Source organism: Lepus europaeus, chromosome 18 (genome assembly GCF_033115175.1).
Source record: "Lepus europaeus isolate LE1 chromosome 18, mLepTim1.pri, whole genome shotgun sequence".
NCBI classification, from domain to species: domain Eukaryota; kingdom Metazoa; phylum Chordata; class Mammalia; order Lagomorpha; family Leporidae; genus Lepus; species Lepus europaeus.
Window position 1 is genome coordinate 52,074,487 of NC_084844.1, and position 27,346 is coordinate 52,101,832.

Genomic DNA, 27,346 nt, shown 5'->3' on the forward strand with positions numbered 1-27,346 from the left:
CCCAGACGCCTGTAACAGCTGGGACTGGGCCAGGCTGGGGCCAAGAACCTGGAACTCAGTCTGGGTCTTCCACATGGATGGCAGGAGCCCAAGTACCCCAGCCATCAGCTGCTAGCGCTCAGGGTGCGCATAAGCAGGCAGCTGGGTCAGAAGTGAAGCGGGGGCTCAGCCCCAGGGGCTCTGACGTGGGGTGTGGGCATGACAAGCACAAACGCCCGCCCCTGTGTGTATACTTTATTTCAAAAGCTGGAAGAAAAGATTTTGAGTGTTTTCACCATAAAGAAATGCTTGCGGAGGCAGATTTGTACACTACACAATACATACAAGTACCAAAACATCACATTGCAACCATAGTTTTTCTTTATTTATTTGAAAGGCAGAGCATCAGAGTATGAGAAAAAGAGAGAGACTGCTTTCTCCCATCTACTGATTCCCTCTCCAAACAGCCACAACTACCAGGGACCAGGAACTCCATCTGGGTCTCCCACGTGGGTGGCAGGGGCCCAAGTACTTGAGCCATCTTCTGCCGCCTTCCCACGCGCCTAAGCAGGGAGCTGGATGGGAAGTGGGGCAGCCAGGACTTGAACCAGCTGTCTGATATGGGATGCTGGCATCACAAGTGGTGGCCTAACCAACCCCTTGTGCCACAATTCCTGTACGGTTTGCATTTATCACTCATAAGAGAAAAATGGGGTGGCCGGCGCCGTGGCTTAACAGGCTAATCCTCCGCCTTGTGGCGCCGGCACACCGGGTTCTAGCCCCGGTTGGGGCGCCGGATTCTATCCCAGTTGCCCCTCTTCCAGGCCAGCTCTCTGCTATGGCCCGGGAGGGCAGTGGAGGATGGCCCAACTGCTTGGGCCCTGCACCCGCATGGGAGACCAGGAGAAGCACCTGGCTCCTGGCTTCGGATCAACGAGATGCGCCGGCCGCAGTGGCCATTGGAGGGTGAACCAGCAGCAAAAAGGAAGACCCTTCTCTCTGTCTCTCTCTATCTACTCTGCCTGTCAAAAAAAATTAAAAAAAAAAGAAAGAAAGAAATAGAAAAATGGAAGGAGAGCCAACTGTGTTGGTTTTTATTGAACTCATTGGGCTCGAGAACACAGAAGAGGAAAAGCACTGAGGGGGCCAGGCTGAGAGCCCCATACCCACGCCCAGGTCAATGAGCTGGGGCTGGGACCTGCTGCTGCCAGCCCGGGTGAGCTGAGTCCAACTCTTCTCCTCCCCTACAGGCTCCCAGCCCTGCTCTGCCCAGGCGCCAGGTTCTCCCCCCAAGGAAGTCGAGCTGCTCACTCCTGGGCTTGCAGGACGTGCTGGGGGTGGGGGAGGAAGAGGCCTGGGAAGGGGCTCAGGAACCCGGCCGGGGAGGCGGCTGAGTCCCCCAGAGGCTGGACCAGGAGCCTGTCCGCAGGAGGGCAAGGTGAAGGGGCTCCTTCCTTTCCCAGGGCTTTGCCCTGGGAACGCTGCTCCACGGGTCTCTCGCAGCTCAGGGCCCAGCTCCCGTGATGCATGGCCATGTGGGCGGGCGAAGGGCCCCACGTGCAGACAGAAGGTTCAGGAAGCAGGGGGAGGGTCTGGGCACCCCTGAGCAGCTTCCCCGCGCTCTCCTATGGGGCGGGGCGGGGACGGGTTAGATGGAGACGCTGTTCTCGATGAGCGGCGGGTCCAGGTAGGCGTAGGGCAGCGCCAGGCCCCGGTTCCGCTCCCTGACATCTCGCGAGATCTGGGCCAGGCGGCTCTGGAAGGCGGCGATGCTGCGCCGCGGGGCGTCCTCCGTGAAGTGCTCATCCGGGTACGTGCCCAGGGGCCTCTGGGAAAAAAACAGGGCGGGGACAGTGAAGGGCCAGGGTACCGGCGCGAACCCAGTGCTCTCTGCGGCCTGACACGCTCCCACGCCGTGCGGGGAACCCAGCGAGACTTGGGACAGGCAGCCTGGCTGACCCCCCCAGACCCCAGCGCCTGCGTCCGCGTGGACGGGAGAGCCAGTCCCTCCGGGGCCGGGCAGGTGCCCTGTGAGGGAGAACACAGCCGACCCCCACGCACGTGGCCCGGGCCCCGGCCACACCCAGCTCCACCCAGAGGCCTGCAGCGTCCTGGCTCTGAGCCCTCAGAGGTGACCAGCGGCGGCTCTGGACAGGTGTCCCGGCGAGCTTCGGCCACGGCTGCCCGAGAACGCGTCCCACGGCTGGCCCACTCCTGCCCAGCAGCGCGTCCCCACTGCGGTGCCCTTTGTACGGTGTAACTGTTGCCGACACGACTGCCTTTAAAAATCAGTTTTCTTGCTGTATCGTGTTGGCAAAGCCTTCCAGATCCGTGCTAAACACAGCAATAATAGTGGGTTTTTTTTTTTTTCTTGTCCCTGATGTTAATAGGCCTCTACTGTTTCACCCTAAGGACTGTGTTTTCTGAATGCACTTTTAAAAAATAAATGTATGGGGCAGGCGCTGTGGTGCAGCGGGTTGAAGCCCTGGCCTGAAGCACCGACATCCCATATGGGCGCCAGTTCTAGTCCTGGCTGCTCTACTTCCGATCCAGCTCTCTGCTGTGGCCTGGGAAAGCAGTGGAAGATGGCGCAAGTCCTTGGGCCCCTGCACCCACATGGGAGACCCAGAAGAAGCTCCTGGCTCCTGACTTCAGATCGGCCCAGCTCCAGCCATTGCGGCCAACTGGGGAGTGAACCAGCAGATGGAAGACCTCTCTCTCTCTCTCTCTCTCTTTCTCTTTCTTTTTCTCTTTCTCTGTCACTCTTTATGCCTTTCAAATAAATAAACTAAATCTTTTATTAAAAGTAACAACAAAAAAGTTATATTATTTATTTTGTATTAAATCAATTTATTTATTTGACAAGAAGACAGAGACAGAGACAAATAGAGATCTCCCTCCCACTGGTTCACTTCCCAAATGCCTGAAACAGGCAGGCCTGGGCCAGGCCAAAGCTAAGATCTGAAACTCAACCCAGGCCACCCACATGGGTAGCAGGGACCCCAACTACTTGAGCCATCACCTCCTGCCTCCAAGGGTGTGCATTAACAGGATACTGGAAAGAATGTAGCAGGGTGAAACCCAGGCATTCTAACACCTGATGTGGGCATCTCAAGCAGTGTCTCGACCATTGCACCAAATGCCCGCCCCTCAAATACATATTTTATCAAACCCCCTTAAGAAAATATCATTGTGGGCCAGTGTTGTGGCACAGCGGGGTCAGCCACCACCTGTGACACCACCGGCATCCCATAGGAGCAGCGGCTAGAGTCCAGGCGGCTCCACTTTGGGTCCAGCCCCCGGCTAGTGTGCCTGGCAAAGCAACAGAAGATGGGCCACAAGACAGGAAGTGAACCAGCGGATGGAAGATCTCTGTCTCTCCCTCTCTCTGTCACTCTGCCTTTCACATATATCAATACATCTTAAAAAAAAAAAAAAAAGGATGTCATTGTATACCGAGTTTTTATTAGCAGTGGCCTTTCACATTTATCAAATGCTTTTTCGGTATACATTAGGATGATTATACAGTGTGCCTCTTTATTGGGGTAATGAGATTTCACAAGGCCAAAACAACCTTTCATTGCCTCCACTCCCTGGGTACACAGTCTTTGTCGTGGCGTGTTATTATTGTTTTACTGCCCACTATGGGCCTTTATTGGCTGATGTAAGACAGTAGCTAAGTGGGGCGACTTTATAATTTCATTTTCTTAATGACAGCTAACATGTAAGCACCTCACAGGGACCATTGCGGCCTCACAGCAACCCTTGGGATGGGTCCTCTTATCATCCCCACTTTAAAGACGGGGAAATGGAGGCTCAGGGAGGCCAAATTACAGAGCCGGGGTCTCCGCGGAAGAAGTGTGGGCCTGGGATTACAGCCCTGTCCTCAGTCCTCCCTTTTTGAAGTGCACTATCGCTGCAGGTGCTGCTGTCAGGTTCTGCCACCCAGGAACCCGCCTGCAGAAGCTTCTAGCGTTTTCTCTGCTCTCAGTCTAAATAGGGGGTTACTTCTGCCACAGTCTCTTTAAAAATCAGATCTCCAGGGACCGCTGACACTTGTGTGTGATTTTCATTTCTTCTGGAGTTCAGGTTTGATTGTTTTTGTTTTCCTAGGAAATCTTTCATTCAATGTAGATTTCCAAATTTGTTTGCATAAAACTCTAAATGGTATTTTCTTACAAGTTTCAAAGCCTTCTCTGTATTTGTGGCTGAATGCCATTCCCTTTCCTAATGCTGTGTGTTAGGAATTCTCTCTCTCTCTCTCTCTCTCTCTCTCTCTCTCTCTCAATTAGAATTAGAATCCTCTGTAGCTTACATTGTATCTACCAGACTGACATCTCATAACTGTAGTGTAGACATCAAAAAGCAGCACCCAGAAAGCTGACACACTGGACTCCAAACCTGCTTCCTAAGACGGTGAGCAGATTCCTTACTCTCCCGGGTTCTGCTTTCTACTCCGCAGAAGCCACCATTACTGAGCATATGGGCCAGCACTGCACTGAGCATTTTAAATACAGCTGCTTGTTTTGTGCTGGGAGATAATGTACATAAAACTTCTGATGCAACAGCTAAAACATGACAGAGCCTCAACAAGCAACAGCTGCTGTTATTACTGCTGTTGTTAAAAGACCCCAAGTGGGGCCGGTGCTGTGGCATAGCGGGCAAAGCCTCCCTTATGGGTGCCAGTTTGTGTCCCGGCTGCTCCTCTTCTGATCCAGCTCTCTGCTATAGTCTGGGAAAGCAGAAGATGGCCCAAGGCCTTGGGTCCCTGCACCCACGTAGGAGACCCGGGGGAAGCTCCTGACCAGCTCTGGTGGCTGCAGCCATTTTGGGGAGCAAACCAGTGGATGAACCAGTGAACCAACTCTGCCTCTCAAATAAATAAATAAATATTTAAATTAAAAATATGTATGTACACCAAAGGCCCTGGAAGGCAGCAGTGATGGCTCAAGTCATCGGGTTCCTGCCACCCACATGGGAGATCTGGGTTGAGTCCTACTCCTTGCCCAGTTCGGGCATTTGAGGAGTGAACCAGCAGATAGGAAATCTCTCTCTCTCTTTCTCTCTCTCTACCTCTTTTTTTTTTTTTTTTCTTTTTTATTTTGCAGGCAGAAAGATAGGGTTAGAAGCCATAGGAAGTCTGCTCTCACCATGCTGCCTAGTTTTAAAATTTCTTTTAGCAATCAGTCCCTTTTTAAAAATTATAAATCTCTTCTTAAAAATTTCACATTTTATATCCCTTCATGGTCGCCATATGAAATCAAACATGACCCCCTAAAATTTATACAAAAATGTGGCCCCTTAAACTTCCCCAGAAGTGCTATCTGGGGTGCCACACGTGCTACTGGAATTTGGGGTGCCATACGATTTCACCATGGGCTCATTACTAAATCCCCAATATTAATAAGCCTGAGAGTGTTCTTGCCTAATATTTAGAGAAGAATTCTAAATACCAGCACAGATAAACGAGGCAGCATGATATGTTTTAAGCTTTATTTAGTGCGAAAGGTATCTAGGAAAGTGAGGGCTTTAGTTCAGGTTGGAGAGAGGGGAAAGTCTGGAAAATAGGGTAGCGTCCATACCAAGCAGAGAGCAACTCTACCTCTTAAATAAATAAACTTCTCACTGGTTTATGAGGTGGGAACCCTCTCTCCCATCCTCTTATCTTTAAAAAATTTATTTATTTATGTTCTTATTTAAAAACAGAGATGGACAAAGATCTTGCCTCCACTAGTTCATAGCAAATGCCAGCAACAGCCAGGGCTGGGCCAGCCTGAAGCCAGGAGCTGGGAACTCTAACGTGGGTGGCAGGGACCCAGGGACTTGAGCCATCGCCTCTACTGCCTCTGGATATGCACACAAGCAAGAAGTTAGACCAGAAGCAGAGCCAAGACGCAAAACCAGGCCGTCCAGGATGGGCTGTAGGCATCCCACGTGGTATGCAGAGCCAAGATGCAAACCCAGGCTGCCCAGCATGGGCTGTAGGCATCCCACGTGGTGTGCTAATGCCCTCACACTCAACCTCTTGCCTACTCAGCCTACACTACCAAGGGGAAGGACCCAGGACCCAGGACCCAGGACAAGTTCCTGCCATTCCCAGGGCACACAAGTTGCCCAGTCAGACACAAAGATACAACGGCTGCAGTCTTCCCAGCACCAATGGACTCAGGGTGAGAAATGAGGATATTCACGGCTCAGGGAATTTGCAAACAAGACCAAAAAGGCAGAGGCCTGGCTGCGCACGCAACGTGGAAATGGAGTCGGTGGTGACCGGTGACTTAAAGGGCTGGCCTCACCTGTGCGGCCGCCTCCTCCCTGTGCTTCGGCCTCTGGGACTGCCCCTCGCTCATTCACATGGCCCCGGGAGCTCCCTTGCTACAACTACTTTATCCACGTTGCCTGGGCCCCTGTGGTCCCCTAAACACCGTGCCCTGCCTTCCTCCACACCCCGCTACTTCGCCGCCTGAACCATTTGCACACTGCGCTCTCGCCTTCACTGCCTGGTCAAGCCCTTTCTTCTGCCTAGAAACAAACCCTGCCCCTCCTTTGTCTGCCAAACTCCTGCTGGTCCCACAGATTTCAGCTTAGAAGCCACTTCCTCCAGGGAGCGTTCCCGGGTTCTCCTGGACCCAGTTAGATGCCACAGGGCCTCATCCTCACTTCCATCACTAGACTGTAAGCTCACAAGGCAAGATCATAGCTACCCTACCACGTGCTTGGCACGAACACAGGTGCTTAGGAAGTACGTGCTGAGTGGAGGACTTAACACATAAGTGATCCTAAAATGCGCGGTGCCCTTTTGCATTTACTTGTATGTCTCATCAGCTGGACCACAGGCTTCTTGGAGGCAGGGAGGTCTCGCTCAACCCTGAATGCCTGAGGGTCTGGGGCTGTGCTGCCAGGTGGTGGGCACCCCCAAATGCTTGTGCAGTGTTTGGATGAATGATTGATGGGTGGAGGGATGGGATGGATGGGCCAGTAAACTTATGGGTTACATGAAGTTGTGACCCAGCCACTCACCTGGTACTTGTTTCAATGTCTGCCTCTGGGGGTCGATTGCCATCTTGTGGCGAATCAGAAGTACCCCAGGCAGCAGCTGTGGGCGTAAACCCCAGTCGCCAGTCCCATATACCCCCTGCAACAGCGTCGACCACCTCCACTGGGGAGCCCCATCCCAGCCCCCCAACCCCCACCCACACACACACACCTGGTCCTTGGGCTCTTGGCTGACCAACCAGAAGAGGAGGAGGTTGTTACAGGTGATGTTCACTTCCGGGAGGGTGTCCAGGTAACTCTTCAGGGTGGTGGTCCCCTTGGTCTGCGGTGGGGGCTGCCTCATGGAGGATGGAGCGTTGGGCATCCAGGCCCCAAAGTCATGCTGTGGAGACCCCCCAGCCCGGCTGAGTCAGCCGGCCAGAGCGGGAGGACCGGCTCCCTCGTCATCACTCCCCCTCCTAGCCCCACCAGCCCAGGCCTTGCAGCGGGGGATTGTGGAGAGGAAGCAGAGGATGGGGTACCAGGTGGAAAGTCCCTGAAGTGGGGCAGAAGTCACCCCCATCACTCCCCACCCAGGGTTCCAGGCCTGGTGGAGTGGTCCCACCAGAAGGGAGAGGGGGGACATTCTAGAGAGAGCCCTGGGCTGATTCACCGTACAGAGCAACCTGGCTGGGTCCCAACCGTGACAGGAGCCCGTAAGCTCTGCTCCCAACTGGAGTCGCCACTACACCCAGCCGTCACCTCCGACATCAGCCCCCTCGCTGGTGCCACTCCAGCCCCAACCTTGACCCGCCCATGCTTTCCCCCTCAACTCTGGTCTCCAGTCCAGGCGGCACCGGAACCTGATGCCCCCGGGCCGGCCCCACCTCACCTGCCCGCTGTTGACAGCCGCGTGCTGGGCGGAGCAGTTGAAGATGATTGCGGTGAGGAACTTCACCAGCTCTGCCGGGGTGCACAGCCGGCTTGGGAAGCCTGGGCGTGGGAGGGAGGGAACAGGGTGTGGATGGAGGGTACCGGATTCCTGGGGGCAGCTCGGGGCTGGGGTTCAACATAGGGGGACAGTGAGAGGGTGAGGGCTGATTGTTTTGCCACAGCTGTCTTGACACTAAGGTCAGGGTTGGGGACAGCTTCTGGTCTCCGAAGGGGGGTGGGATAGGACCTGGGTGCTGGGATCTGACCAGGGCTTCTGATAGAACTGGGTTCCAGCCTAGCGCCAAGCTGCCTCTCCCCAAATTCCAAAGCACTCCCAGCTGCAGCCCACAGTAGCACCCAAGGATGTAATTCTGCCCAATTCACCAAGATCTGAGAGCAGACACAGGCCAGCACAGAGAGCACGCCTCGAAAGCTCCAGGCATGCTTGCAGAGAAAGCACCCCAGGCCAGAGCTTGGAGGACAGAGCAGTTGGTGGGGGGCATCTTCCAGGAGAAGGGGGTGAATGTTGAAGGGGGGTGGGGTGGAGGTGGGGGGAAAGACAGAGAAGAGCTCCAGGGGTCAGCCTTCTTTGCACTTCTCTCTGCCCCTCACCAATCTTACCCAAGCCTGTCACTCACTGATAACTCTCAAATCACACCTCTGGCTGCTCCCAGCTCCTGGGCTGCAGCCTTGGCAGTGGGCATCGCCAAGCTAATGTTTATGAAACCAGATCCCTGGCTCCCAATCCCTCCATACACACTCTCCAAACCAGGCCCTTCCACGGCAGCTCCCTACACATCCGGGGGGGGTTCTGCCTCAGTGAATTCAACCAACCACGGCCCGAAAACATCCGGGAGAAACCTGCATCCATAGTGAACAATTTTTTTTCACACCTGTCACTCCCACACAACACAGCAGAACGACTATCTACATAGCATTTACATCCTATTAGGGATTGCAAACCATTATACAACACAGGGGAGGATTGTGTACGTGATATGCAAATACAAGGACAGTTTGTCATTTTGTAGAAGGGACTTGAGCCTCTAGGGATTTATCCAAGGAGGTCCCAGAACAAATTTCCCGGGGTACACTGAAGGGGTACTTGGACTCTATCCAGTCACTCAGGCCCAAATCCCTGCCCTCACACCACACAGACCGGCCAAGAGTCACCACCTCAGTGCCTTACAGCCCATTCTGCACGCACCAGCCAGAAGGTCCCTTTAAAATCCTCAGATGAGGGCACTCTTCACTCAGACCCGGGGTGGGGGTGCTGTCCATCTCACTCGCCTTACCGCACCCCGCTGCAGCTGACCCCAGCCCCTCTCAGAACTCACTCCCTTCTCGGCTTTCCTCCCTCTCAGTCACTGTAGCCACACAGGCCAGCAGGCTTGGACCTCGGGGCCTTCATCCCTCCTTCACTTCTGCCTGCGTCGGCTGGCCCGTCATCCCAAGAGTGAGTCCCTCACCTCCGCCAGGTCTCCACTCAAGGGTCAGCTCCTCTCTGAGATGACCCCTGATGCTGGCCGGCGTTTCTTCTTGGCATGTATAACTACCCACCATCTGTGTTTCTTTCTTGGCTCTCTGTGTCTCCCTCCCCCAAGAGGATGCTCAGCTCTGGGAAGGCCAGGAGTTTTGTCTGTCTTGCTCACTGCTAACCCCCAGCACCTAGAACAATAGTTAATATACCTTAAGAGCCCAGTGGTCACGGGTGGGGTGCAGCTGATATACACAGGAGTGAGACACTGCGGGGAGGGCACTCGTGGGAGGCGGGGCTGCTGTGGAGCTGGGGCCGGGGAGCCCTGGGCAGCATTGCAGGGGATTAGCAGGGCTGTGGCCCCACAGGCTTGGCGAGCAAACAGCAGGTGCCTGGCAGAGGGAGAACTGGTTGGGAAGCAGCTTTCGTGAGGAAAGGGAGCAGGGTGGTGACCGTGGAAATGGGAAGGATGCAGGGCTTGGCTGCCCAGCTGGATTCAGGAAGACAGAAAGGGGAACAGGAGTCAGAGAGGGCTCCATGGTTTGGATCAGGTTCAGTGAAAGGAGGGTGACGCAGCAGAAGAGAGACAGGGGTCTGGAGAAGGGACCTGGCGTCTGCCTGGGAGCATGAGGGAATTTTCCAAAAGTTCCATTGGGATTGCTGGTCTCATCCGGGAGGCTAGGAATAAAGAAGTCAATCTGTGTGTTTTCTTCCCCTTGAAACAAAGCCAGACTGATTGGGGTTAATGAGTGTGTTTTGCTTTTTCAATACAAGGGTACTGGGGCTGGTGTTGTGGTGTAGCAGGTTAAGCTGCCACTTGCAACACTAGCATCGCATATCAGAGCACCTGGGTTGAGTCCTGGTTGCTTTGCTTGTAATCCAGCTAATGCACACCCTGGGAGGCAGCAGGTCCCTTGCCAACCGTGTTTGAGACCTGGATGGGGTTCCTGGCTCCTGGCTGTAGCCTGACCCAGACTTGGCTGTTGTACCCATTTAAAGGAGTGAGCCCGTGAATGGAGGATCTGTATGTGTGTGTGTATGTTGTTCTGCCTTTCAAATAAGTAAAAAGTTCATAGAAAGTCTCATCAAAGATAAGTTAATCAAGATAGAAGCTTATTTTATTGCAAAACATCTGAAACCCATGCATAGGAGATATTCAAAAAATCATGGAAATGAGTATTATGAAAAAACTGCATGGATTTCAAAAATTTTGCATAAAAGTTATCTTGATTCTACTTTTCCATAAACTTTTTAAAAATTAGTGTTATTTATTATTATTATTTATTTTCATTCTAGTTGAAAGGTGGAAAAACATAGAGACAGACATAAAGAGATCTTTGATCCACTGGTTCACTCCTCGAATGCCCACAAGAGCCATGGCTGGCCCAGAACAAAGCCAGGAGCCTAGATCGCAATTTAGGCCTCTCACTTCTGTAGCAGGAACTTAAGTACTGGAGCTACCACTGCTGCCTCCCAGGGTGCTCCTTGGCAGGAAGCCGGATGGGACGCAGGGGAGCAGAACCAGCACTGTGGTACAGAGGGGTAAACCCACCTCCTGGGATGCCAGCATCCCACATGGGAGTGCCTGTGAAAGTCCTGGCTGCCCGGCTCTCTATCCAGCTCCCTGCTAATGTGCCTGGGGGAGCAGCAGTAAGATGGCCCAGGCACCTGGGCCCCTGCACCCACAAGGGAGGCCAGGATGAAACTCCAGGCCCTCTGACCGCGGACGCAGGCAACCCCAGGGCGCATGTTAGCTGCTATGCCGAACGCCTACCCCTCCATGAACTTTCTGAAGTGCTCTTGCATATGAATCTAGAATAATAAGTTTACAGTGGTTGAAAGAAGTGTATCAACCTGAAGAACGTGCTGCTGTATTAAATCAGAGGCAAGTTTAATACAGACGGCGGGCAGGCATTCGGCACAGCAGTTAGAACACTGCTCGGGACGCCCACACTCCATCTCAGAGCGCCTGGATTCCAGTCCTGACTCCAGTCCTGATTCCAGCTTCACACCCTGGGAGGCAGCAGTGACGGCTTAAGTGGTTGGGTCTCTGCCACCTCTTTGGGGAAACCCAGACTGAGTTCCCAGCTCCTGGCTTTGGTCTGGGCCCAGTACAGTCTTCTGGCAAGTCTCCAGGGGATGGGAGACCCTCTCCTGTGTGTGTGTGTGTGTGTCCACTGTCTTTCAGATATGTAAAATAAATTCCTAATCAATACAGATAGAATTAAACCACCGGTACCAAGATCCCCCTCTGAGTCGCAAATAGAAAACAGATCCCTCCAAATAAGAAACCATCGCCCTAAGGAGAGAAGCAGAGAGAATCAGGATGGCTCATGATGGACAGCAGGTTTGTAAAACACAGGGAAGGGTCACCCCCTTAAAAACCCAACAGAGATGTGGCTGTCACCACCTTAACCTAGAAGTCACTGCTGGCCTCCCTGATGGTGAGACAAGTTGACTTCACACGCCTCCCTCCCAGCATGATGCAACACGGGGGACACGGCATCACCTGAGCCAGATTCTTGCCAAAAACATTTAACGTATAGATACTGTGTCCAGTCTGCAAATCCACAAGATGCACAGAACGAGCCGAACGAGGCAATTAGACAAACTCAGAGGGTGGGGCACCTGCAGGATAACCAGTCTGGACTCTTATATAAGTGCCCTGGACTCTTATATAAGTGCCCTGGACTCTTATACAAGTGCACGTCGGGTGACTTAAAAGCAGAAGGCAGAGGCCTTGTTCCAAATTCAAAGAGACCTTAGAGACAAAACCGAAACCTGCCCCAGCTCCTGAATCAACAGGATCCACTGGGGGAGAACCGGACAAGTGGAGAAACTTGAGTGTGGCCCAGATATGAGGGTGTCACTGGAGATCACTGTCAGTTCTGGGAAGTGTGATGCTGGCGCTACTGTGGCTGTGTAGAAAATGTCATTGTGGGGGCCGGCATTGTGGCGTAGCAGGTTAAGGCCACTGCTTGCGATGCCGGCATCCCATGTGGGCGCCCAGTTCGTGTCCCGAATGCCCCACTCCCCACCCAGCTCCCTACTATGGCCTGGGAAAAGCAGAAGATGGCTCAAGTGCTTGGGCCCCTAGCATCCATGTGGGAGACCTGAAGGAAGCTCCAGGCTCCTGGCTTTGGCCTGGCCCAGCCCTAGCTCTTGCGGTCATCTGGGGGGTGAACCAGCAGATGGATGATCTTTCTCTCTCTCTCTCTCTATCTGTACCCCCATCTCTCTCTCCGTAACTCTGCCTTTCAAATAAATTTTTTTAAATGTCATTTTTACAGTTGCATATTGATTAGGTGTACAATTTGGTGATTCACCTTAAAAGGCTTGGGGAATACATAAGCCAGAGATAACCAAATGTGACAAAATATTGGCAATTGTTGGAGCTAAGTGGGTGCCTATTACACAAAAAGCCTGTGGAGAGGGAGGCCCATGTCCCATATCACAGCGCCTAAGTTCCAGTGCAGCTCTGGCTCCAACTCCAGCTCCCAGCTAACGCAGACCCTGGGGGGCAGCGGTGATGGCTCGAGGCACTGGGCTCCTGCCGCCCACATGGGAGACCTGGGTCGAATTCTCAGCTCCCAGCTTCAGCTGGGCCCTTTCAGTCCTGTCCATGGCAGGCATTTGGGAAGTGAACCACTAGATGCGAGTGTTCTCTCTCTCTCTAATAAAGTTTTAAAAACTTGTGGAGAAATAGCATTAAAAGACAAGTTTATAAAAAATTGTGGAAAATGGAGTTAAACGATGTTTATTTTGGTGCCAAAAATTGAAATCCATGCAAATGGGGGAGTCTTCAAAAAGCTCATGAAAATGCATATAATAAAAAAACTACACATGAATTCCAGAAATTGTGCACCAAAATAATCGTGGTTTTTTTTTTTTAATATTTATTTGAAAGAGTTAGAGGACAGAGAGAGAGAGGTCTTCCATCCACTGGTTTACTCCCCAAATGGCCGCAATGTCCACAACTGGACCAGTCCAAAGCCAGGAGCTTCTTCCGGGTCTCCCATCTGGGTGCAGGGGCCCGAAGACTTGGGCTGTGTTCTGCTGCTTTCCCTGTAGCATCAGCAGGGAGCAGCCAGGACTTGAACCAGCGCCCATATGGGATGCCGGCATTACAGGTGGCGGCTTAACTTGCTGCACCACAGGGCTAGCCCCCAAAAATAATCGCTTGGTTCCATTTCCCAAGAACTCTGGAAGTACCCTGCTACTCTCCTTTTCTGCATATTGGAGCACTGTTGTTTACAAGAGAAGAAAAGCCCCTGAACCCACTGTGGTAGAGCTGCCACAGCTGCTCGCTCTGTGTGGAGGTGGCTGAGACAGGAGCTCCTCGCGGCCCACCAGAAGCACCGAGCCCTAGCACAGCCCCGGGTCACAAGCCAGACATCTGTGCTGCTCTGGGTTTCTGCACTGCTTCCTCTACAGTCATCGAAGCCTCTTCTCATTCTGGGGCCTGGAGTACAGACCGCACGTTGCAGGGGCCCGAGGAGTTAGGAAGGTGGCAATGGGATGCATACCCCAGGCAAGGCCAAAAGTCTTTCTATAGTGGGATCACCTGGCTTGCCCGAGCTGGTCTTCACGATGACAAGGAGATGCCAAAAGGAATATCCTCCTGGGGACAGTGAGCGGGGACTCGGGGAGAGAGTTCTGAGTTTGCAAATCAGCTTCAGAGGAGAGACAAGAGACAAGCCATTCCATGGGGGAGGGGAGAGAAAGGAGACTGAGAGCCAGGACAAGCAGTGGGCTAGGAGGGGGAGACAGTGGGCCCCAGGGAGAAACAGGGCATCAAAAGGGCAAATCCTCCCCAGAGCTAAGGGAAGACATTGAAGAAAGGAGGGTGGGGGCAGGCACTTGGCACAGTGGCTCAGATGCGGCTTGCGACGTCCACATCTGACGTCAGGGTGCCTGGGTCTGAGTCCTGGTTCTGTTTCTGATTCCAGCTCCCTGATAATGCACACCCTGGGAGGCAGCAGGTGATAAGGCGATGGCCCAAGTTCTTGGGCCCCTGCCACCCATGTAGGAGACCCAGATGGAATTTCTGGTTCCTGACTTCAGCCTAGCCCAGCCCTGGCTGCTGTAGGCATTTAGGGAGTGAACCAGGATGGAAACTCACTCTCCTTCACTCTTTAGCAAATAAATGCTCTGGTGTATGAGTTTGGTTAAAGGGCAGGAGACTAATAGGGGCCACTTGTCTCTACAGAGTCAAAAGACAGGGAGAGGTACAGTAGGAGACAAGTATCAGTACGTGACGAATCAGGCAGCAAGCAGCAAGACCAACACCCTCCATGCAGAGGCCTGCAGACAAAGCGATGAAGAGAGGCTGGTGGCCGGACCAGGCACAACAGGCAGGAGAGGAGGGTCCGGATCCTCCTGGCTCCCACCGTGTGGAGCAGGGCTTACACGGAACTCAGCCAGCTGGAGGGAACAGACAGGCCCAGATAAAAGTGGGGGTCTCTCTGCAACCTTCCCGGTGCTCGCTTCCTCCTCTACTCCGTGGGCAGTAAGTGAGGACTGGTTAATGGGGTAGGGGTGAGGCAAGCGGAGGCTGGGTTATTAAGAGCCTGGAGTAGGGAGGGGGTGGGGACACCCTGGGGTTACCTGAGCTCTCCCGACTCAGGAACGCCTGAGCAAAAATCTCGCCGACCCAGGCCTGCAGCTCCGAGTCCTGCTGCACGGAGGCCTCGCTGGGGTAATAGTAGCCCACGATGTCCGAGACAAAGCTGCGGGAGAGAGATGCTGGGGCCCCAGAGAAGAGCCCAGGGCTCAGGCCTGGCCAGAGCACCAAAGCCCATGGCACACAGGCTGGGGAACAGGTGCACAGCTGGAGGCCCCTGAGAGTCACCGGGTCTGGGGGAAAGGATACTGAGGGACAACCACGGCTGGGTCCTCCTGGCCCCGCCCCCTCTATCAGCAACCAGGGGGAGGTGGCCCCACCAGCCTGGAGGCCTGGGGCACCCTCAGCCCCTTCACCAACACTCTACCTCCTCCCCCACCCTTCTCCTTCCCTCCCTCCCCTGCATTCACACTCTGGCCCTCTCTAGCTCACAGCCACCTCCCCTTCACTGCAATTCCCACCCCCAATTCCCACCCTCCCCCCACATCCCCTGTCCCCCCCCCCCCCAGGATCAGCACGGGGAGGCTCCAGTTGGGCTGGAGGGGCGGCCGGGACCCAGCCACACCTCTCAATGGCCGCCCAGATCTTCATGCCGTCGTCACGGTAGTGATAGTTGGGGATGGCTAGGACGCCACGAGCCCGCAGGCTGTCGGGCAGGCAGAAGTTGGTGTAGGTGAAGTGGGCCAGACCGGTGCTCATGAGGTAGATGAGGCCTCGCCTCCCGATGGACGTGACCTGCGGACACGGCACAGCTCGGCTCCTCCATCCACCCACCGCCCACCCCGGTGTGTAGAGTGGGAAGAGGCTAATGACTCCGGGTATAACCGGGCCGCCCACGACCACGGATCTGAAGCCCACAGGCGGCTTCCCTGGCACGGGCAGTGCAGGTTGCGGCCCCACTATGCGCACACGAGGAGCTCCTGGGCATTTGCCACCTAAACGACGAACTTGAAAAGCAGAGGGTAGCGCCGGGGCTCGGGCTGCCCAGCAGGTGGAAACTTGGTTTGAAGGGAGTGGACTAGTGGATGGGGCCGGAGGGCCGGGACAAGGAAGGACTGTGGAGGGGACAGGGTTTGTGGCAAAGGAGGGAGCCTGGGAGCAGAGCAGGGCTGTGGGAGGGGCAGAGCGCCTCTGGGGCGTGAGAGGACGCACCTGGTCCACAAGGCCTTCGGGGTTGAGCAGTGTTGCCCTGGCGATGGTGTTCACCTGCAATGTGTACCGGGTGTGCGGGAGCAGGAGCTGTGGGCAGAGCGGAGCAAGGCGGGGAGGGCACGTGAGGCCCAGATCCCAGGAGGAGCCCTCCCAGGCTGCCCCTGTCCCCGTGCTCCCGTCCGGGGGCCGCGCAGACCTTGTAGATGGGATGGCAGAGCGGCAGCTGGCGCAGGGTGGCCATGGAGAAGGCCTCGCACAGCAAGTGCGTGCACAGGAAGTGCGTATTGTTCTCGTGCACCAGGAACTCCGAGTTGCGCACCCACGTCTTGGCCAGCAGCCAGTCCCAGTCGGAGTCGGTGGGCAGAAAGATGGGGCTCTCGGGTCCGGGAGTCTGGCTCAGCTGCATCCAGGTGTGATGAAGAGGTGGAGCTCAAGGCGGTTTGCCCCCCCAAGGCCCCACCCCAGAAGCCCCGCCCCCAGGCTCACCTGGATGGCCAAGGGCACCAGCGCCCCCTGGGGGTTGAGCCACAGCAGGCAGAGCGGTGCGGCCACGTATTGCTGGTGGCCATTAAGGCAGTGGACTGGGGCCTCGGCCAGGATCCAATAGTCAGCTAGGAAGATGTTCCCCCTCTGGAGAAGAGGCACGGGGCCTTAGAGGGCGCTCCCCAACCTGCGCCCCGCTTCCCTCTCCCTTCTCTACCCATGTCCACCCCAGCAAGGAGCTGAGGTCCCCAGTCCGGGCCTCACTAATTCTCGGTGCCTGCACTAAGCCTCGGGTACCCCACCCCTCCCAGAATGCCTGGAATGAGGTCCAGCAGAATCCCTCCTTATGCAAGTCCCGCCTGGCCTCTGGCTGGTACAAGCCAGCATCCTCTCCTCCCCCGCTCCATACCTTCCTACTCTCTCAACTCCAGTGCAATCCCTTCCTGAGTTCTGACCATCACGTATCCAACAGCAGCAAAATCAACACACGGGGAGGGCTAGCCAGCCACCCCAAGCCTCATCAGGTCCTGGTCCAGATCTGTTCTACTTGGAAGATGCGGGGTCAGGGCAGACAGGGCCCAGGCCCACCCACCCTCACCCTGCGCACAGGCCTTGTCTGTACCGGCAACCCAGCTGCCTCCTTCCCACCAGGCCCATGGCTGAGGGCCTCACCCACCTCTAGCTCCACCTGAAGACAGGTGTCCTGTCCCAGCACGGGTGCCACCATGTCATTGGTGACAGGCAGCTTGCTGGGCAAACTGGAGAGGCAGTGGATCATGACGGGGTTGACACCGTTCAGGTACTGGTACCCAAAGAAGTGGTCCTCGTGCCAGTGCTCCGTGACGTACTCTGGGAGGGGGGCAAGAGAGGGGCCCACTCAATGTGGAAACTGCTGGCCTCGCCCCCGATCCTGCCCAGCCCCTCGCACATCCCTGTCGTAGGCTTTTGTCCCAGCCACTCGATGAAGTGGGGGTGTGGTTGGACCTCCCGCTGAATACCTGGCACTGGGGGTCAGAGAGATAGTGACCTGTCCACTTAAGTAACACAGCAGGGACAGAACCCAAGCTTTTCCAGCCCCAAAGCCCAGAATGCCTGGGGTAGGAGCATGGGAAGAGAGTTCTGTGGCCCTGGTGACCATAGGGACCTGCTAAATGGCCATGACCCTCTCTCCCAGGCAGAGTGTCTCTCTGTGCTCACTCCCCCCACCCCAGAGGAGGTGCCTGAGGTCCTAGACAGAGTCTGGGGGTCTCCACCAACAAAGCCAGGAGCCCCTCCGGCAGTAACCCAGCCATTTCCTGGGAAGGGCTGGGAAACAGGAAGGGGCGGGAGCCCATGGAGGAAAGGACTGGCATCTCCTGCCCAGCTCTGCCCACCTGACGTGAAGGTCCTGTGGCACCAAAAGATGTTGCGGATGTCCTCCAGCTTCTTCCAGGAGCCCCTGCGGTCCAGCAGCCCTCGAAGCTTCATGCCTAAGGACCTGAGGAGGGTGAGGAGAATGAGGCTGGGGGCCCCTGTGCTCCCGGCCTGGCAAGGACAATCCCCAGAGCAGGAGAGCCCAGCAGCCCACGTGGGAGGGAAGTCTGGTGCTCCGGGGAGGATCTGGAACCCCAGGAGTGCCTGGTTCAGATGCACCTGCCCCTGGGAGCAGCAATGGCAGGTGTGTGCCAGGGAGGTGCACCAGGCTTCTCATGTGGACACGTGTCCCTCATGGTGTCCTGTGTGGCCTTCACCTGCAGGGCAAAGCCCTAACTGCCCCATCTGGCCGGCCCTTGAAGCCCCCTACATGCTGGTTTCTACCAACTGCCCAGCTTCTCCTCCTTCCACGGGCACAAGGCCTGCTCTCCTAGCACAACCAGAGATACGCTTTGTACGCTGGACTGCTAGCAGTGGGGGTAGCTGGCCGAGGTGGGTGGGCTTTTCGCTGCACTGCTGTTTCTCTTCTGCTCACATTTTTTATGGTGAGCAACATTTAACAATCAAGAAAAAATGCTTAAGGGACCCGGCGCTGTAGCAGCAGCAGCAGCGTCCCATATGGGTGCCAGTTCAAGTCCTGGCTGCTCTGATCCAGCTCCCTGCTAATGTGCCTGAGAAAGCAGTGGGAGGCTGGTGCCGCGGCTCACTAGGCTAACCCTCCACCTACTGCGCCGGCACCCTGGGTTCTAGTCCTGGTTGGGGCAATGGATTCTGTCCCAGCTGCTCCTCTTCCAGTCCAGCTCTCTGCTGTGGCCCGGGAAGGCAGTGGAGGATGGCCCAAGTGCTTGGGCCCCTGCACCCATGTGGGAGACCTGGACCTGGCTCCTGGCTTCAGATCAGCCCAGCTCCAGCCACTGTGACCATCTGGGAGATGAACCAGCAGATGGAGGATCCCCTCCAACTCTACCTTTCAAGTAAATAATCTTAAAAAAAAAAAAAAAAACCTGCTTAATATGAAACCTGCATGACCTCACTTCATCTCTCCCTAACACTTGAGATGCCAGCTCCCTTATGAACCTGCCTGATGGAGTCTTCCACAAACATCGCCATCCCTGGGGTCCCCTCGTAAACACGGTGCACAGCCCTCATTGGCTAAGACTCCACAGGCCAAGAACTGGGCTCTGCGTGCCCTGACCTGCCCTGCTCCTACCAATTCCTCCCTAAGTGGGCTGAACCAAAGGAAAGAGAATGGAATACATACAGAACGGCCAGGTTTTTTGGCCAAAAGGGTCAGCTGAGCAAAGGTGCTGATAGGCCCTGAAGAACGTGGGCACCAGGGGAAGGCAGGGGTGGCAGGGGTGGTGTGGATCAGTAATCAGACCCAGCGGCAACATCACCTGTGTTCACTCATGCAAACATTTGCTGCATACCTGCCAATCAAAACCCAGGAGATGGAGTAGGCATTTGCCCTAGGCGCTAAGATGCCCATGTCCCTTATCCAAATGCCCGAGTTCAATGCCCATCTCTGCCCCTGATTCCAGCACCCCACTAATGTGGACCCTGGGAAGCCATGTTGATGACTCCAGGGGGAGACCTGCATTGGGTTCCTGGCTCCCAGCTTTGGGCCCAGTGTAGCCCCAGCCGTTGCGGGCATTTGGGGAATGAACCAGTAGTGGGAGCTCTCTCTCTCTCTCTCTGTCTCTCCAAAGGAAAAAAAAAAAATGGTTTTTCAGCCTGAGAGATGGGAAATTTGGGCAGCAGCTCAGTCTGGAAGGCAGAGGTTGAGGGAGCAGACACAGGAGAAGGGGTGTTTCCCAGCCCACCCGCACCCGCACTGACCCCACACTCAGATCCACTCCCACCGCCCCCGCCTCCCTCTGGCCCTTCCCTGAGCCTGGCCATCCTGAGGTCTCCCAGGCCTCCCCGCGCCCCCTGCCAGACCTACAGCCCCATCCAGCAACAGCTCCCAGAAGCTTCTACAGCCCCTCAGCCCTGCGCGGGCCCCGCCGGGCCTTCCTGCCCCGAAGCCCGAGGCCGCAGGGCTGCCTGCACACCCCAGTCCTGATGTCACAGGCCTCCTGAGCTTCGCCCGCTCAACTCCACAGAGGCCCAGAAGACGAGGGCCCAGCTCCCTGGCCTGGCCTCCTTTGGGCCGCCACTCGGGGGCAGCTAAGTTTCCTGCTCCCTCAAGGACCTCAGCTCACTGGGCAAACATGCCCTCCTCCCCTCTACTCCTCTCCCAGGCCTGCTTCAACCCCACCTCTCGTCCCCAAGAGCCACCCCCTGACCCCAGCCAGCCCCTCCTTTCTGTAGGCACCCAGGGGGCTCCCAGACTCCCCAGCTGTGGACTTGAGCTGCTGTTGAGCCTCCGGGTTGCTAATTAATTACATGGATGCCTCCCTAGTGACGCTGGGAATTCCTCACAGCCAAGGCGATCTCCTTATACCACCACTAAACAGCGTGCATTGAGACACTACTCTGCACTGGGTGTTACCCCATCTGCTTCTCCTGTAACACTACAGTGGTTGGTAGGGGTACTGTCATTCAACAAGCAAGGAACATCAAGGTCACACTGCTGGAAAGCCGTGGTTCTGGCCCTGGAACCCAGAGTGCTCTGACTCCTCCTCCTCAGAACTTGAGGGCGGAGCCTCCATGCCCTGAACCTGCCTGGCACAGCCCTGCTCAGTGGGTTTGATTGGTTGAGGAATGGAAAGAAGGTGGTGAGGAAGGAGCAAAGAGGAGGTGGGGGATGGGGAGATGGAGGAAGTGGAGCCCCAGGAGAGAGCCAGGGGCATGAGGGGCAGATGGAAGGCAGAGGAGAGAGAACCAGGGAGCAGAAAGGGAGGGGGACTGTGGCAGAGAACAGAGACTTGGGAGGAGACGGGCAGCAGAGAGATGGGGCTGGGGGCTGGGAGGGAGGTCTGGGGGCCAGGGATACAGGGGTCCCCCGGGGCAGAAGGAGGGACTGGGCCGGAGAGATGGGAGCGTGGGTAGGGGAGCAGGGAGGGCGGGGCTCACGCGGGGATGGCATTGAAGAGCAGCGAGGTGGTCTTGGTGACCGAGTAGCGGATGTTGGGTTCCATGTGCAGCAGAGACGGGATGTCGATCTTCATGGGGAAGCCAGGCAGGTACCGACCCCCGCTGCTGCAGAGTGGGGGTGGAAGGGGGATGAGGAGTGGGGCCTGCAGCCCCCCACCTCCTTTAATTCCTTCCCTTGGTCCTCCACGAGGGCCCCCACGTCTCCCCTGCTCCCTCACTCCTCCCCTCCCTGGGATGACCCCTTTACTGTTGCCCTCTTTGCCCAACTCCCCCTCCCCCCATGGCTGGGGGGGGGGAGGGGGCATCCCTGGTCCCTGCAGCTCCTGTCACTTGAATATCAAACTCCAACTCTGCCTTTGGCACTGCCTGGCCCCAGCCCCCAACACACCCCTCACTGCCCTCCCCTGGCTGTCCCCAGCCTCAGCCCTCACCCGTCGTCACCCTGGTCCGCACAAGGCGTCGTCTTGGTCAAGGCGAATTTCTTGTCGGATTCCATCTCCTCGAAGCTGCTGACGTCCACCATGCGGGGGAAGCCAGGGGCATAGATCTTCCAGCTACCCAAGGAAAAGGGTTGGAGGCGGGTCGGAAGGTTGGGAGAGCCAGAAGCCTTTAGTTAGCTCTTGAACACAGGACTTCGGTTTAAAAAAAAAAAAAAAAAAGACCAGAAATCGCCCATTTCCCAGGTAGGTGACAAAGCGTGGGCCTTCCTGCACGAAGGCACTGAGCTTCCAAGCAGAGTGGCATCTGAGGACGACGTCCATGGTGGCTTAGAGACAGCCCTTTGTTAAGGTTGAGACTACGACCAGCTCTCGGTGAGCACCAGGGTCTTTCCAGCCGTGGGGACCAGGGTGGTTGGGATTGAGCACTGGGTCTTGGAGGGTGCTGGGACAATTGTTGGCTATGGTCTTCTGGGGCCAGATTGGGGGCCACTCTTAGGATTGGGGTGGGAGAGGGTAGAAGACCAAGGCTGGAACCTTGACCCCAGCTGGGAACAACCTGACTCGGGCTGAGGTCTGAATACAGATGGGGGGGGATGTCACAGCCTGCCAACCTCACCGGTAGCACTCCTGTCGCGCCTGGAGTTCCCGCTTCCTGTGATCCACAAGGAGGGGGAGGGAGTCCTGACTGATAGTTCTTGCTGTGGGGAAGGAGAGGACAGCACTGGTCAGATGGTTCCACCTCCGCCACCCTGCCCAAGTCCCTAACCCCTGCCCGCAGTCCCACAGCCACAGCCAGGGCAAGCACGCGGGGACCCTGCGGTGGAAGGAGCTCTACTTGCCCGCAAACCACACCCATCTCCTGCCCCTGCAGGGTACAAATCAAATCATGCTGCTCCCAGCAGCCTGGCACCATGAGAGGCAAATGAACAAGTACATTTTGTGAAGCTGTGGGTGGACGCCCGGGGTCACAGCTCGCTCTAGGGACAGCTCGCTATTGGCGTTAGGGGAAGGTTCCTGCACCTCGACCTAGAGTGTTCTGTACGCATCGCCAATAATGCTTAGAGCAGGCAGCTCCAGAGGCTGAAAGGGCTCGATCCCTAAATTCAACACCCCTTCACAGGGGTTTCATGCGCCCTAGAGAAGCCACAGTAGGGGAGCTTCTCCAGCGAAATCCCCCAACCTTGTGGCTTCTCCCCAGGAGAGACTCAGCACTTCAGCTTGTAGGGGAGTTTGTCTCTGTGCCTAGAGGCATTTTCTCTGGGGAAAGCAAAGAGCCGCCCAAAGTGTGTGGGAAAATGAAATTCTGAGAGACGTTTATTCTGGTGCAAAAAAGTCTGAAATGCATTCATAGCTTTTTCACAATAGGACACTTTTTCATGAATTTTTGGAAGACCACCTGTATGTACAGATTTGGAAAATTTTTGCATCAAAAATTCTTTCTTAATTTCACTTTTCCACGAACTTTTCGAAGTACCCTCTTATGTCTGTACGAGCGCATATGTCCCAGGGGAGTAAAATTGTCCCCAAACCCCTGCATTTCAGGGCTTTATAAATTCATTTTTTAAAGAAAGCATTTACTTGGGAGCCCAGAGTTCTTCACCCCAACCTCAGGTCCTACACCCCAGGCTCGGCGAGACCCCATCCAGCCTCAGCCGTGGCCCACCTGTTCCCGGCCGCAGCTCCACGGTGCAGTAGCCCTCGATCCACTGATAACAGGGGAAGTGGGAGACGGCTCCGTCGGGGGCTGTGACACTGATGCGGCTGCAGTACCACGAGTCCTTGCGGAAGAACGCATAGCGCTCCTTGTGTAGACGCAGCAGCAAGAGCTCGCCCAGCTCGGCCGCGCAGCGCACCTTGTACTTCTGCACCTGGGCAACCACGGGCAGGACGGAGTGAGCGGCAGGGAGTTGCCAAGGCACCTGGCAAGAGTGGGTCTACACCCTCAGCTGATCCAGAGCAACCTCAGCTGCCACTAGCCACCCCTACGAGAGGCTTCTAATCCATTCAGATTAGAAAAAGGAGTCGCTCCCCCAGGCAGAAGCACGCACCAGGCAGGTGCGGGTGAGCGGGAGGGTGTGGCTCCCTCGTGCAGCCCTCCAGCAAACCATCCCGGGGGCCGGCAAGAGCCCTCCAGGGAGAAGAGGAAGTGTAGGCTAACAGCAGAAACGACCTGCCCGGTGCCCACCACCAGCCTACGGGGAGCTAGGGAGGCAGGGAGCTAGCTCCCGGCTCTGCATTCCGGAAAAGACAGGGGCCACCGTAGGAATAGTGACCGGGTCAGGGCCGGGAGGAACGCGCCTCCCCACCTTCTTCGGGGTCCCCCCTGAGTCCTGCCCCTCCAGGACCGTCGTGGGGGGGGGGGGACCCTTCCCTCCGCCGTACTCACCGAGCCCGGGGCAAAGTCCCTGCCTATCCGATCCAGCCGCTCCTTGGGGCTCTCCCCACACGTGCCCACCAGGGTGACGGAGATGTTGTCCATGGTGCCGGCCATCAGGTAGGGACCAGTGGTCACACGAAGGCGGTACACAGCCATGATGGGAGGGAAGGAGGGAAGTCCCGCAGCCTGCCTGGAGGAGGCGAGCGCAGCAGGGCTGGGCTGGGGTCTTGGGGACAGGAGGGCCCAGCTCTCTCTGGGACACTCCTGAGCTCTCGCCGAAGCTCTCAGGTGGCCGCTCGGGCTCGTTTTCTCCGCCCACACTCTTCCACCCTAATTCTTGTTTGCTTGCCAGTCCCTCTGGCTGGCTCGCCCAGATGGAGATCAGGAGCCCGGGGAGGGAGGGAGGGACCAGAGGCTGAGACAGCTACAGGGAGGAGGCGCGACACCTGTGTGATTGGGACACTGACCTCCGCCTGGCCAGGGGCCCACCGCTCAGCTTCCCCCAGAGACCCTTTCTTCCTCTCCCTCCCCCCAGCTAGAAGCGTGCACGGGGCACCTGAATTCCTGCGTGTGAATCACCCGTGAATCACTGCACACAGGAGAGCGAGACTCGGCCACGAATCTCACATGACTGCAGCCACGCGCGAGTGAGTCGCGCTCTTACTCCCCCCACGCACACACACACACAGCAGGGGGTGCCCTCGGTCCCAGCCTTCGGCACGCGCGACCTCAGTCCCTGCGCTGGGCCAGGACGGGTCGAGGGGACCCAGCGGAGCCCGGGCGCACGGGGGTCTGGAGGCCCCGCGTGGCATTCTTTCCGCTCCAGGGCGCCCTCGGCCTGCGGGACAGTGGGCGGGCGCCCGGGGACCCAGGGCGTCCGGGATCTGGGTCGCACGCGACGGGGAGGAATCTTGGCCGCGCGGGCGGCCCGTAGTCCGCAGCGGCCCCGCGCGGCCAGTCCCGGCACCGCAGCGTTCCCGCTCCGCGCCGTTCCCGCCCCGGCTCCCCCGCCTCAGCGTGGGCGCCGGGGAAGCGGGCAGAGAAAGCGCAACCAGCGGCAGCCGGGCCTCGCTCGCGTCCTCCGAGTCCGTGCCCGAGTCGTGAGAACAGAAGGAGCCGACTGGCTGGGCTTGTGGGCCGGGATTGACGGCTGCATGAACCTCTTATAGGTAGGAGAAGACTGCCTTAGCAAGGGCCCGGATAGCTCAGTCGGTAGAGCATCAGACTTTTAATCTGAGGGTCCAGGGTTCAAGTCCCTGTTCGGGCGTCTGATTTTTCTCGTTGCGGGAGACTTGTTTTCTTTAGGAATGCAATGAAAATACTGTGCATTTTCAAATGCGGCACGCGGTAACAGCCAGAAAGATAAAACTAGGTACCTTCATAAGGACCAGAGGGTGTCGTGTGCCAGTGTTTTTAACACGGCAACCGCGAGGCACGGGTGGGAATGTACATTTTGCAGGAATTACATGATAAAAGATAAAAAGAAACGGCAAAAGACAGCATAATCATGTATTTTACTTCGTGCTGCAAAGTCTTACTGTAACATGGAATCAATACTTTACAATTAGCGGAATTTTGTCTTTTTTTTGCATGCAATCTTGTAACCACGACGTGTATTTAGATAATACATAGTAATTCAGATGCTCCAACAACGGGTTGGGTCTGGTTGGCTTTTTAACGATCGTGGGGGAGGGGGGAATGGAAAATAGGAATTTCAGTAATGTGTATAATCTCGGAGAGAGGACGGCTAAGAGGGGTTCCATGGTGTAATGGTTAGCACTCTGGACTCTGAATCCAGCGATCCGAGTTCAAATCTCGGTGGAACCTTAAGTTTTGGGCCCTGCAGTGTCACGTGTTGGTTTTGTGTGTGACTTCCACATGGAGCTCGGACCGCGGGTCTTGCAGCTTTTCACACTGGCTCATGAGATCCCCCCCAGCTCCCCATGGGGGTTCACAGTAACCTAGTCACTTGAATATTGGTGCAAGAGCTGTGCGATAAGAATGTTCTGATGTTAAGAGGGACATCGATGATAAAGAGAGGTTTCCTCCAGGCCTTGGTGTAGGGGTGGGAATACTGCCGGGGCCCCATAAAACCAAGGGAACACCGCGCAGGAACCCTTGGGGAACTCAGGCTTTGGGCCAGCAGGAGGGGTTCATTTAACGTGTGTAAAGGGAATTGAAAATAAGAATGGGAATAGGAGAGGGAGGAGGAAGAGGGGTGGGACAGCAGACAGGGTGGGAGGCAGCACTGTGTTCTTCAAGTTGTATTTGTGAAATGCATGAAGTTTGTAGGCCTAAAATGAAAAGGTTCTCAGAGGGGGGGGTAGGGAGGAAAAAAAGAAAAAATAAAACTCCTGGCCTGGCAGCGGTGGGATTCGAACCCACGCCTCCGAAGAGACTGGAGCCTAAATCCAGCGCCTTAGACCGCTCGGCCACGCTACCTGCGTGGGGACCGGCCCCTCCGCTGTCTTCCTAAGAGAGGAGCGGGGCGCGGAGGCCGCGATGTGCGCGCTCCCCTCTCCCGTGTCTCAACCCGGGAGCAGAGGGCTGTGGAGACGGCGGGCTGGCAGAACATGGAGCGCAGAGAGACGCACAGGCACGCGAGTTCCTTTTGGGGTGGGGCTACAATTGGGCGTGCGGGGCGCCTGAGCGGGCGGCGGGGCTCGGCACGCACGCGCGCGCGCGCGCCCGGACCCGCTCCGCCTCTCCCGGCGCCTGCCACCCGCGCGCGCCCGCACTCCCGCGTGGCTCCCGCGCTGTTTGCGGGCTGCCTCTGCCGGGCCGGCCTCCGAGACCCGCATCGCACGCTGCGGGCAGGCCCAGCCCAGTGCCCACGCACACGCGCACGCTGCCCCGCCTCGCCCCGCGCCAGCGCTGGTACCCGTAAGCCCTCGGACGCCGCCGCCCGCCAGGTGGCTCTGTGGCGCAATGGATAGCGCATTGGACTTCTAGTGACGAAAGAGCGATTCAAAGGTTGTGGGTTCGAATCCCACCAGAGTCGGTTTTATTTCAATTTTTCACCCCCCCTTTTTTGCGGCTTTTTCTTAAAAGGTTCCCATCCCTTCCCCCCTCCCTCCCCACTCCCGCCTCCTCTGTGTTTTCCGCGTGGTTTCCAGTTCCAACCTCAGTCTACGCTCTGCTCCTTACTTACCTGGCTGCCCCGGGCTTGGGCCATGGAGAGCAGGACTGGGGGTGGAAGACAGAAGGGAAGGGACAATGGGCGTGGACGCTGACATAAAGGCAGGCCCCTGGCTCGGGGACACACGGGGATTTAATAACCACTTTATTCCATGCACTAGGGACTCGGGAAGCGACTGGGACTGGGCCGGGGACGGAGAGGGTACAATCCTAGACGCCAGGGGGTGGGGGTGGGGGCGCAGGGAAAAGGGACAGGAAGCAGGGAAATATATATTTATATAGATACTCTAATATAGACCACATCTCACCCGCGCGCT

General features: G+C 56.5%; 1 protein-coding gene and 4 non-coding genes across 5 annotated transcripts; 3 read left to right on the plus strand and 2 right to left on the minus strand.

Annotated features, from left to right (window-relative positions):
* Window positions 1–1,196: 1,196 nt before the first annotated feature.
* Window positions 1,197–24,173, minus strand: ALOXE3 (arachidonate lipoxygenase 3). Its single transcript, XM_062216007.1, has 15 exons — window positions 23,901–24,173; window positions 23,178–23,382; window positions 22,131–22,212; window positions 21,506–21,628; window positions 21,054–21,179; window positions 17,996–18,099; window positions 17,299–17,471; window positions 16,626–16,769; window positions 16,336–16,539; window positions 16,140–16,226; window positions 15,553–15,722; window positions 14,972–15,093; window positions 7,847–7,947; window positions 7,187–7,357; window positions 1,197–1,807 (listed from the first exon to the last, which is right to left on the minus strand). The coding sequence occupies exons 1-15, from the start codon at window positions 24,045–24,047 to the stop codon at window positions 1,628–1,630; spliced, it is 2,139 nt and encodes a 712-aa protein (XP_062071991.1). The 5' UTR covers window positions 24,048–24,173; the 3' UTR covers window positions 1,197–1,627.
* Window positions 24,174–25,085: 912 nt separating this feature from the next.
* Window positions 25,086–25,158, plus strand: TRNAK-UUU (transfer RNA lysine (anticodon UUU)). Its single transcript has one exon. It is a non-coding gene; the product is annotated as a tRNA-Lys (tRNA).
* Window positions 25,159–25,646: 488 nt separating this feature from the next.
* TRNAQ-CUG (transfer RNA glutamine (anticodon CUG)) lies at window positions 25,647–25,718 on the plus strand. Its single transcript has one exon. It is a non-coding gene; the product is annotated as a tRNA-Gln (tRNA).
* Window positions 25,719–26,251: 533 nt separating this feature from the next.
* Window positions 26,252–26,333, minus strand: TRNAL-UAG (transfer RNA leucine (anticodon UAG)). The gene has a single exon. It is a non-coding gene; the product is annotated as a tRNA-Leu (tRNA).
* Window positions 26,334–26,805: 472 nt separating this feature from the next.
* TRNAR-UCU (transfer RNA arginine (anticodon UCU)) lies at window positions 26,806–26,892 on the plus strand. Its single transcript is given in 2 exon segments — window positions 26,806–26,842; window positions 26,857–26,892. It is a non-coding gene; the product is annotated as a tRNA-Arg (tRNA).
* Window positions 26,893–27,346: the final 454 nt, after the last annotated feature.

Coding starts and splice junctions, on each gene's coding strand:
- ALOXE3 (XM_062216007.1), bottom strand. CDS start 24,047: ATGGCTGTGTACCGCCTTCGTGTGACCACTGGTCCCTACCTGATGGCC. Junction 21,180..21,505: donor GCGGACCAGGGTGACGACGG/GTGAGGGCTGAG, acceptor CCCACTCTGCAG/CAGCGGGGGTCGGTACCTGC. Junction 16,540..16,625: donor TGGTGCCCTTGGCCATCCAG/GTGAGCCTGGGG, acceptor ACCTGGATGCAG/CTGAGCCAGACTCCCGGACC.